At 39.8% G+C, this 12105-nt stretch overlaps 1 protein-coding gene across 2 annotated transcripts in view; it reads right to left on the reverse strand.

The window, feature by feature from the left end:
• The window catches only part of LOC122779168 (seizure protein 6-like), a 121921-nt gene that overhangs the window by 50120 nt on the left and 59696 nt on the right, over positions 1-12105 (reverse strand). For both annotated transcript variants that reach the window (XM_044041289.1, XM_044041290.1), the window contains exons 2-3: positions 9353-10075; positions 7820-7941 (exon numbers count right to left, since the gene is read on the reverse strand). In XM_044041289.1, coding sequence (XP_043897224.1) covers positions 7820-7941; positions 9353-10075 — 845 coding nt within the window. The remainder of the gene's footprint in view (positions 1-7819; positions 7942-9352; positions 10076-12105) is intronic.

The following is a 12105-nucleotide window of genomic DNA, read 5'->3' on the forward strand; positions in this document are numbered from 1 at the left end:
ATGGCCTCGAGTGGCTCAAATCTGATTCCGAGTGACTCAGTTCCGTATTTTTTTGAATTACAATGTGAACAGTGCAAGACTAAATTCCGTAAGTGGTCATGAGTCTGACCAGCAAAAATCAATCTGATGAAAGATCATATGCCATAGAAATAGTGCTATTCATACTTTTGTGAAAAAAAGCAAAGAAAAACTGAAGCAAATGTGAACAAAAATAATAATAAAAATATTTAAATCAAATCAAACACCAAATGCTACCACTCAAATATGGTTTTTTACCCTTCCATAAGCTTAAAGAAAATCTCATATTATTACCCTCATTCTCTCTCTCACTTTCTTGGTTGTCTCTTGGATTTTGACGTCTTGGTTTATTTGCTGTCGTGTGCAGTTTTTCACAGATTTAAATTCCCGCATTGCTGATTATTCCTCATATTTGCTTTCCTCTCGTGTCCTCATCATGATGCTGAAGGAGCTGAGGAGGAACATGCCCCAATCCGCCCCATCCCCATCACATGTGTCTCCTCCCTTTATGACAGCTAGCTGGGTGGAGGAGCAATTAGTGTCACCTGAAAGCATTTCCCTCACGATGGCTTGGTTGCATGAAAACTCATCTCAGCAAAGACTTGACACCTTAAAAAAAAGCTCATCAGGATCAAGCTGGCCTTCTTTATGTCCTGCCTTACTCCCCTAAGGCACGACCTGATAAAGGCTTCCCTCTGCCTCATCTTCAGTTGATTAAAGGCAGCAAACCTGTCTTGGCCCCTATTACTCTGTCAGGCTCATTATCATATGTCTTATCTGCTACGTCTTCTGCCATTTGTGCAACCACAGACCAAAGTCACCTAAGGACAAAAACATGAGCATTATATTTATTTATTTATTTATTAAGTCTTCATCCTCTCCTAATGCTGTACCATTGTACCTCACTAGGTGTAATGCTGCCTTCCACAGTTCTTGATTTGCAGCACTTGCACCACTTCTTCTCAATTCTTCAGCACAGGAGTTCAAATCCTCCCATCACAGATCAAAGAAAAAAAAAAAAAGGTCTCTGTCACTCCACACACATGCCCACAGACCAGTCACATTTCATCGATGCAGTCACTCTCATTTGCAGTTCTGATTCCCATCTCATTTCAAATGATCTTTTAATTGCTCCATATAATGGAAAAAAAATAGTACGATTTTGCTGAAAACATTCAACGCTGGAATTTGCATCGCTGCCTAAAATTTAGAATTAGAATACTTCTTTTTGCACACACACACACACACACACACACGGTGACAGTGAATTTGACCTCTGCATTTAACCCGTCCTTTATACAACACAAGCTGGGTGCAGGAGCAGTGGGCAGCACTTTTATATGCACAGGGATAAATGGGGATTAGGTGCTTTGCTCAGGAACACCCCAGCAAGGTCTTGCATTCACACAAAACCCAATTGGAGTCACATTCCAACTGATAAAAATGAATTTATTACTGGGTTTAAACAGGTTTATTGACATGTGGGAACGAGGATAAAGTCTCTTTCACCCTAACATTTGGCGGATTTACCTGAGATTATTGTAACCTTTGTGAACCCAATAAAATGGCTCTTACTGTAACACCATTGCCCACCGTGGTGTTTTTTCACACCTAAATTTTAACATCATGCGCTATAAACCAAATGATTGAGAGAAAGAATGAAAAACAACAATGACACTTTGGAGCTCAGTGACAATGTTATGTTGCAGACTTTGCTATAAACGTTTATCGGTATCAGTTATGCTATCAGCCAAAAGATGAATGTGCCGTATAATTGCACCAGAAATGATGCTGGATTTTGCATCTCTGATGAAAAAGAAAGAATTAAGTAAGTCATTATTTCTTTTGTACTTTATTGATCCCCATAGGGAAATTGCTCTCTGTATTTAACCCCTTCTCTACATCCTCGAATGGGGTTGTCTACCTTGCTCACAGTATCCAAGCCCTTTACCCAAGTCGGGAAGTTACAAGCCAAGTAGCCATAAGTTACCCAAATTAACATGTTCAAATGGGTGTTGCTTTCACAGAAAGTTTTTCTTTTTTTTTTTTACCAGTGTATTACAGGCACTGCTGCATTCTACACTTCTTTCTCTTTTTTTTAAGACAAGGTATAAAGATGTGCCTTCTTAACACTTGTCTGTGCCTTTTCATCTAATGAGAGAACTGGCTGTCACTGAACACCAACACAACAAATTTAATTACCTTCCTCTTGAGCCACACTCTGCCACGGTCAGTGCCATCAGCATTTTTGCTCCTTTTGTAAGAAACACTGAAATTAAAATGAGGGTGCGAGGATCAATACAGCAGTTCAGCCGGCACTGAGAGGAGGCTGTGTGTCAAGTATTGTTGCAGCTTATTAACATGACTATTGATTGGAGTCAGAGGAGCATGGGTGCAGAAGCAGCATCAAATACCAATCGTTAACCCGAGAGCTGGGGTTAGCTTTAAACACTTTGCAAACAGTGTAACGTCTCAATCCTTAAAGGGCCAGTTCACTGATGCACCCGACAGGGCTACATTTGTGTTAGAATTCATTAGAATCGAGCTCATTTATTTGTTTGACCATGTTATTGTGGTTCGTTTGAAACAATATTCATGTGAGGATGAAACACTTGGAAGCGGTAATTTCCTACCCTGAGACTCAAAGCATTTGCTATAAGCTTTAATTGGTGAAACAGCCACTGCATGTCTTTCACTTTATGAATAATTCGCCATTTAGCAGAACTCTGACCACAGGGCTACTTCTAATTTTGTAATCCACCAAGCATGTTTTTAAAAACCGTATCAATATTCTACTTTTTCACATACACAATTCTATTTCATATAATTAGAACAACAAAATAAAAACAAAGGTGCGGAAGAGAAGTCAAATGAAATTGTAGTCATGTTAATTTGTACCTGTGGTGTCATACCCTCACTAGCCACTGAATTAGATAAACCTGATCACCTGTTTGATAATGCACATATTTATCAGCCAACCACATGGCATCAAATCAAAGCCTTTAGACATGCAGACATGGTCAAGACAGCCTGCTGAAGTTCAACCGAGCATCAGAATGAGGAAGAAAGGTAATTTAAGTGTATTTAAACATGGCAAGGTTGTCCGGTCTAATTGGCTTTTTATGCACAACCAGCTCTAGGGGTTTACAGAGAGTGTGTGCAAAAGAGAAAATATCCATTGAGCTGCATTTCTCTGGGACAAAACGCCTTGAATAACCAGACTCGTTCAAGATAACCGAAGGGCAAGAGCAACTTATGTTGTAAACCAAGGTCTGAAGAAAACCCTCTCTGAACACATAGCACTTCAGAGGACAAGCTAATGGACTACAGCTGCAGGAGACCACACTGGGTGCCACTCTTGATTCCTCATTTAGTCTCCTTTGTACCTTATAAAGTAGCTAGTGAATGTTCCCTGTCTGACTGCAAGAACAAGATGTAAGCATAGAAGAGCTGGATAAATAGAAAACCTGATAATATAAGAATTGAAGTGGGTGAAAGAGTTTGACGAAGGATGTTGAACAATACAAGAGAAACAGTATTGACCTCAATATTCTTCTGGTCATGTTTTTGAATGGTGCAGCTTTAAACCTGTCAAAAAAGAGACACACATCTCCAATCAGCCTTTGTGGCAGTGGGAGAAATTGACTCCATCTGGGCTCCTAACCTCTGAAATGTATCATCCACTGTCTGTCACTCAATACATTCTCTTTCAGTGAGGATGGAGGATGATGTTGAGTCCATGAAACAGAGCAGGGACAACCTGTGCAAAGCTTGGGATGGTAAAACTCTTCGAGGCCCAGGCAGGTAGTAGATCACTGAGCAGAGGAGATGGAGAAATTAGAGTGGGACAGATGGTCTGGACAGAGCTGATAACTTGCCAAGCCACCAGATTTATTTGCTCAAAAAAAAAAAAGAAAAAAAAGAAAAAGCGTTATAGATTTTTAGCACTTTAATGCCAACGAAAACCTCTGTCTGTCCTCTACTGAAATCTCATCACCGTGGGCAGAGTAGAGGATGAAAATGGAGGGCTGAAATAAGATGTGCTTGTAATATTTCTACTTTACCAGTAAAGTATCTCATCAGAGGGGTTACTGTATATTTAAAATATGCAATTAGCATCCAAAATTGGCACTTCAAACCCAGTTCAAAAAACTTTGCTCTTTGCTCTGCAGTCTTTAGGTTGCCAGATATAGATTTTTTTTTAAATTATTTACAGTACATCACACCTATTTTAACACATCAGCAATAGGGGGTGATCAGATGGATGGATGGATGGATGGATGGATGGATGGATGGCAGCGGGGGTTGAACAGTCCGGCTGAGGGCACTCAATTCTCCTGATACATTTTTCATCCTCCCTGCATGCAAACTGGCAGACTACTAAAAACGTATGGCTAAATAAAGAAAAGGTCTGGTCTTATTTATAACTCCCCGGTCTGCGATATTCTTTAATGTTGGGGGAAAATCTGCAGAATTTCTGATGTCTATTATGTTTGTTTATGGAAGTATAAGTGTGTACACCAACATAAATATTTATCATATTGCCTCTGCATCTGTCCTTCACAGTTTTCCCCGGCACCCAATTTCCCTCCTTTGCCCTTGCAAACTGCTGGTCTGTCTGTTATAATGATGACTCCCTTCCATAACGGCGGCTGGCTGCCAAAACAAGAACAGGCACTTCAACCATAATGTCCCCTCCCACAGCTCAGTTCTTCTCCTCTGAAGTGCGCTGGGGCACTAGTATTTTCCCCTATGGTAATGCTCAGCATGGTAAATGGTATCAAAGCCCAGCTGATCAAAGTGGATACTGTGACATATATTTCTGTCTGTCAAAACATATGCGGTAATCTGACCAAATAGTTTGATTTCTCCAGATTCTGTGTGCTTAAAAACAAGGCTCATCAGAAAAGTGGGAGCAGTCTATTCAATGGTTAAATCTATGTTATGATTTAGATATTTAGATTGGCTACAAATGAAATATGAAAGAGTCATAAAACAGCGCATTTATCGACAATGTTTAATTGGCTTATCTCATGAAGCATTTTATGCGAGGAAAACCACTGTAATTGGAAAGATGGTCTCCAGTATATGCTCCATTTTGCTTTGTAAGCATCCAGCATCTCTTGGAGCATCTCATGTGTTTTTATTGCACCACAGTGCAGTGCAGTTGAGTGATGTGAATTTTTTAATAACTTCTCTTAATATCGTATGTACTCCTATTGTCAACAAGTGACTGTGATGCGATAAAATAAAATAATAAAAACAGCATTGCTTTTTAAACATTGAAATTGAAGGATTATAAAACAGCATGTTCCTTCAGGTCAAAAATAAGTAACAGAAATATTTGAAATACACACTTTAGATGCACACACACCTTGAAATGACTACTTTTAGGAAGCAAAAGTAAAAAATGACTTCCCTTTTATCTTTATTAATAAAGTCCTTCTTGATTTATTCTCTGTTTGTGATGTCTACTTTTTCTTGTTCCAGGTCACGTCATGTTAAGCTTTTCTCTAATGTTTGCCTGTTCCCTTTGTTTCTCCACGTCGGTCTCACTCACCGGCTCCACCTCTGAATTCACTGATTCAAAAAAGACTTTTCCTCAAAAATGTGTGAGTTGAAACTCAAACATTAAAAAACATCATTCAAGTCCAGCAGAGGGCGCTGTGAGTGTAGCCCTCTTGGCTCATCAGAAAAATTAGGTAGTGATATATTGTCCTCATGAGGTGAAAATGCTGACACCAACGCATCTGAAAAGCCGAGTGTGGAAGTATGTCTACGCCATAGTTTTAAGTAACAAACAAATCTGCTGACTAAGCTGTTAGCTTAGCTGTAAGGTCGAACCCAGATCCCAACTAATGACCTTCTTGCTGTGAGGCAACAGTGCTATCCACCATGTGGCCCTTAAATTCAATCCAATTCAATTATATTTGTGGAGCACCAATTCATAACATACATTATCTCAAGGCACTTTCCACGGTGAAGACCTTATAATTAAATCCTTTCACGCAACAAATGTTGCATTAAGTTTTTCCAGTTTGTTCAATTGCACAAGTGAGTGATGACAGAGTTACACATAATAGAATTTAAAGGTACAGTTTGTAGGATTTAGAAAGAGTCATTGATGAAGTTGCATGTTGCAGCTGAATATATATATATATATATATATGTATATGTATGTATGTATTGTATGATTGAGCGTCACGTGCACCTGATGAGAAGGTACGACAAATACTTGACCTCAATTGAATCTCACGATCGTCAGCTGGTTTTATGTCTTTGCCAAGAAGAGACACTGTGGCTCCTCATTCTCTCGCACTGTGCCAAGAAGTTGTCTTTATAGTTTGCCATCAGATCATTAACAGTTTAGCAGTAGGAGGGAGAGAGACAGCGAGTCCCATCTGTTCACATTGTAGTGCTGAAACACACATGGCTCCCTCCTGCTCCTTTATCAAGCCTGGTAGATGTCTGAGGATAAAAAAGCCTATACGGTATGTCTTCCGTTCTAAAGTCTTAAAAGAAACTTCATGCAGAAGCTGTGGAAGTTAAGAGCCGAAAAGTTCAAAAGTGGCAACGTTTAAATGTGTGTGTGTGTGCATGTGTGTACGCATACAAGTGGCGGTGAGTATGTCTGTGCTCATAAGTGGTTCAAGATTTACTTAAGTTACCCAGCGGAAGCTTTCAGACAAAAAGACACTCTCAAACATATACTCGGCCAAGACTTATCTTAGCCCTGCAGAGGCTGCAAGACAAAGCTCACACATTGTAGAGTCTCCGGTGGTAAATGAGGCATTTGAAGAATTGCAAATGCCAGAGAACACACACAGTTAATTTTTGTAACCTTTTATGAACAAGCAAACATTCAACCTGAGAAAAACTCAGCAATGTGCTGCCTGTCTGTCTCGAGAAACTCACACAAGAACAGCAAAGACTGACTCCCATTTCTCATTTGTACCTATACATATTCCCCTATCCATTTTACCCTCAGAGGAGGGAGTGGTTATAATCTAGCCACTTAGAAATAGGACACTAACAAGAACATCATATTTCATCACAAAGTGGAAACCTGTAGTGATGATATCATCCATAACATTTGGCCGGCACAATATTTATGTTTTGCAAAGTTCACTTGGCTCCTACAGGGGGCGATACTAGCTGTCAATCACACTGGTGTCCACTCGTATGTAGCGTTAATTTGGGGGTCACTGGTGACAATCCAAGCTGACAATATAAATACATTCTATGTGCAGTTTCTATTTATTTTTGTTTAATGCCTAACAACTTTACTGTTTTGGCACAGTCCCACATTCTTTTATACATGAATGCAGCTGATTGTAATCGACCTACCATTGTGACTGGTAACCGGTCAAATTAATGGAGCAATAAGCAGTTTTAAGTTTGTGTCATCCTAATGGGTTGACGTTAAAGAGCTGAACGAACATTAATTAAACATTGCAATTCAAATATTTGCTTGGTCTGAGACACAAATCCTATGTGCACTGTGTGTAGTGTTGACCCATATCTGCAGAACATTTTCAGTATAGGCTACGTGTTTATCCATAGTGATAGTGTTTAATATATGTGTGCTGGCCAAAAGAAGCCAAATAGACAAAAAAAATTACTATATATATGTATATATATATATATATATATATATATATATATATATATATATATGTATATATGTATATATATATGTATATGTATATATATATATATATATATATATATATATATATATAAGAAGAATTGTATATATAGTTTTATTAAAAGGGACAATACCAGCTTTTAGAGCACTCACCTGAACCTCGATGCCATATCCCAGATAAACAGTCACTAAGTAGTTGCACTCAATTCCAGAGTCGAGTTGCTGCAAGATTTCAATGTTTCCCTCTGGGTCAGTGAAATTCAGGCTGCATGGCTCTGTAGAAGACAGTGATAAAAACAAAACAAAAACAAAACAGTCATTCCCTTTGTTTCTCAAATTACTGAACTTCCTGAAGACTCACCTGTGCCTCTGTTGTCCCTGTAACCTTCTAACTATGTCAGCAAATTTCCCCGCCAACACTGCTCATCTGCGCCTTCAGCCCTCGGTGGGCAGTGGAAAGGACGGGAAGGACGCATCATGGAGAAATCAGATTGTTTTTGACACATGAGCAACTTTGTTATCCCCGATGGAGAGTCGAATGGCTGTGTGCAGCATGTGAAATGAACAGCAGTGATGCTGGTGACCTGGGTATTTAATTTTCTTGTCCTCTGGAAAGGATGTGTTCAATATTAAGGGAGACAACTTTGAATTTACACTGGGGGAAAAAAAGGAATCGTATTGCTGCTATCATTTATTTTGAAGGGCCCAGACCACACATGGTAAGGTTGCTTCAAAACACACTCATTCAACCTGTCCTCGACCTGAAAAGTAACTATGGGTCGTTTTGGCCGACCCTTGAATTCGACGCATGGATGCATTTTTAGCACACCAGTATTTTTCAACTAAACTACGCACAAGTGTTCCAGGATAAGAAAAAAATAGCATATAAAAGATGGGAGTCAAACCCATGTCTGTCACACCAAAGTGAAGTACAATCCTTTAACCAATAAGCAAACTGCCAGCTAATTGGACTAAAGCAATGTTTTGCCAGGAATTTACGTTACGTTACTTTTGCTTTTGGTTTACACCATTTTTTTTCTTCTTTTTTGTTATTTGATTTGGCCACACTGGAAATCTCTTTGTTAAATTTGTTAAAAATTGTTTGTCAACATAGAATTAAAAAAATAACTTCAAGTCAAAAAATAAGGAAAAGAGCAGACAGGAACAAGTCACTATAAGGCAGATGGGAATTGGATATAGCAGATTCAAGTGGATTATGTAATTTGTGTTAGGAGAGAGAGTGAGTGTGTGTGTGCGCGCGAGAGAGAAACATATTATTAGCAAATGCAATACATATGAGAGTGAAAGGAGGATAATGTATAGAGGAATGCAGTGACGAGGAGTGGAGACACAAAGGAGAAAATGTATATTTGGATATCTGACTAAACAGATGGACAGTAAACCTGGACGGTTGCAGTAATACAACACAAAAGATGCCAACTGCCATTAAACCCCAATGGCCTTGGGTCAGGCTTTGTTCAGTTAACATTTTATTTGTTACCTTGAGTATAATTAAACTGTGTGTTGACCCCTGTAAGAGGTCAACACACAATTTCAATTTTGGCATTTTGGGGTCACTTAGAAAAGTGTTCATTCAAAAATAAATTCCCGTGTACTCCTGTGCTCCTCTTCTGTCCTTTACATAAATCTTTCATAATCAGTGAAAACATGAGTGTGGATGACTACCTGAAGTTTGTGTAATGGTGATGGTGGTAGTTGTGGTCACAGTTGTGGACGTTCTACTGCTACCATCTTCTCGGCTTTGCTTGGGCAGTGGATGATCGGGGCTGGATTTGTGTTTCAGTGGCGTGTCCTTAGCGTCCCCTTTTCCCGTCCTCATAGTAAAGGGTGTGAGGGTGGTTTGAGCCCAAGTTCTCTGTGAGGATTGGTTGTGTTCACTGCCTGAACCTCTGTTATTTGGAGCCACTGGAGTGGTGAGAGAGTGTGTTGTTGGCTCTGCCATGTCTGCCTCCATGGTCCTCTCCTTAGTGGACTTTGTTTGTGGGGGAGACATAGGCAGTTTAGGTGGCGTGGGAGAAAATGTGGTGAGCGAAGACGTGGCAGCCACAGTAGCAGTTGTGGCAATCTCTGAGAAGGCTGGTGCATCTTCATGAGGTACCAGCTGAGTGGCAGGGTCTTCTGCTTCCAAGGCAGACATGGAGCCGGGCATGGTGGGGTATGCAGCCACAGAGTCGTCCCTCCTAAAAAAATGCTGGTCCCCCTGGAAGTCCCTCGTAAGGAGGTGCTCGTGAAGCAGCAGCCCCTTGAGAACAGGCCGATGGTTGGGGATGTTCACTGGTGAGGCAGTGGTGACCAGGTGGACTTCACTCTCCGTGTCCTGCGTTGGTGAGTGTGTGAAAAACTCTGAATCCAGAGCTCTCTTACTGATACCATTGTTTTCATCCAGCCCTAGAAGAAACAAAGTGGAGTTAATGTAGTTATGATGAGTATATTTCAATTCAGTATACTACAAACTGAAGATACGGTACACAACAGCAGGCAGTTTCACCACTGCCAGCCTATAATCTAATGGAGCTAATGACGGACATTCAATGACTAAGACCTTTGCTTACCCAAATGTGATACCCCCATCACGTTTTGTGTAATAATTTTATATCTCTAAAACCGCTTATGGCATTTGTTGTAAATTAAACAATGGAGACTTAGGGGCACATTTATTAACAATGTCCTAATCACAAAATGTACAGACATGAATTTAACTCATGTTGGTAAGTTTTCAGGTTAAAAAAAGAAGAAAGAAAAGGAGTTGACATCCACAACCCTTTTAACACGCAGAAGTCAGTACAACGTGCGACTAAGTCTTTTTTTTTTGTCTAAGTTGAACCACCTTAAAATGTGTTACAGTACTTTGGTCATGGTAATAATGATCCATTATATCTTTATCTCCTCTGACATATGTGCACTGTTGTCATTTCCTGTCCTCTGCATGATCAGCTGGTCATTGACTGGTCTTGTCTGGTCACTGGCATAGCAACACACCATCTCTGATAACCCATAATCTTGCGGCTATCTTTATAAATATAAATGTTTTCTTACTGTTTTGGTCCGTTCGTACTGCTGTAACATGTCACAACACCAGTCTCCACAGTACCATTCCACCCATCATTCTTCATCCATCATTAACCATCATCACCATTAGTGTGTAGTGGTGGGAGGTACCTAATTGCTGCTCAGGCCAGATGCCTTTGTTGTCAAAATTTCCCCCACTGAGTCCAAGCACCAAAGATTTCATTACAATCTGTAATAAATATATATTTTTTATTTACTGTTCTCCTCCAATTGAACTTTATATATGCATAATACAATCCATCTATAAATGCAAGAAATGTCGGTCTGTGAGCAGCTTACTACTGGCACACTATGCAAGACATGTCACTAAACAAGTCATTTTGCAGACAGAATTTCAACGTGGGCCCCATAAGGGTTATATTTGTGCTGACAATAAGGGTCCCAAGCAGGTTTCCCATGTTTTCCCACAGGGGCATCCCATGTGTATCTTTTCCAGGCTACCGGGGTGAAAGTGGGCAAATTATGCAGGTCCCATACGGTTTCATTTGCATGGACTCCATATGGACAAACCTACTTGGGACCCATATTGTCATCTCAAATAAAATCCTTATGGGGGCCACCTCCTCTCACACAATAATACACAAAAACATGCACAGATTGAAAGGGTACTACACTAGTAATGCTTCAAGCAATCCTTTGTACTATCTATTCTTCACTAATAGTAAAACACTATTGAGTCGACATACACTATAACAGTGGTTCCCAAACTTTTCACAGTCCCGTACCCCTTCAGACATTTGACCTCCAACCATGTACCCCCTATTACTGAAAGCATAACTTCTCTGTTTGGGACATCGCTCAGTATTTTAAATTTCATCTGAAGTCGAGGGACTGATGTAAATAACACAACAATGACCACTGAATCTCGGACACTCTCAGAGTCCTTTTGTTTCCAGAACGCTCTAAAATGTCACAATTAATGCATAGAGGGTGAAAAGTGGGGGAAAAAACTCCAGAACAACCACTGATAATGTTTTTTTTAGAGTAGTGGTTCCAAAAGTTTTCACAGTCCTATACCCCTTCAGACATTTGACCGCCAACCATAATAAAATAATATAATAGTTTATACCCCCTATTCCTGCACACTTGAGAATGTACACATGTAGACATGGACAAGAGGAACTGCTTAAGTTCAAAGCAAGTACTGAGATTAGGAAGAAAGGTGATTTCAGTGACTTTCAGCATGGAATTATAGTCAAATTTGGTGCCAAAAGGGCTGGTCTGAGTATTTCAGGTATACAGAGAATGGTCCGAAAATGCGGTTAAAAAAAAGAGGTTAAAAAGCAAATTTTTTTCTTTCCATATGGGCTACTGTTTTAATTATCTGTGTCACCAAGATACACACCTCG

Source organism: Solea senegalensis, linkage group LG13, assembly GCF_019176455.1.
Source record: "Solea senegalensis isolate Sse05_10M linkage group LG13, IFAPA_SoseM_1, whole genome shotgun sequence".
NCBI lineage: Eukaryota > Metazoa > Chordata > Actinopteri > Pleuronectiformes > Soleidae > Solea > Solea senegalensis.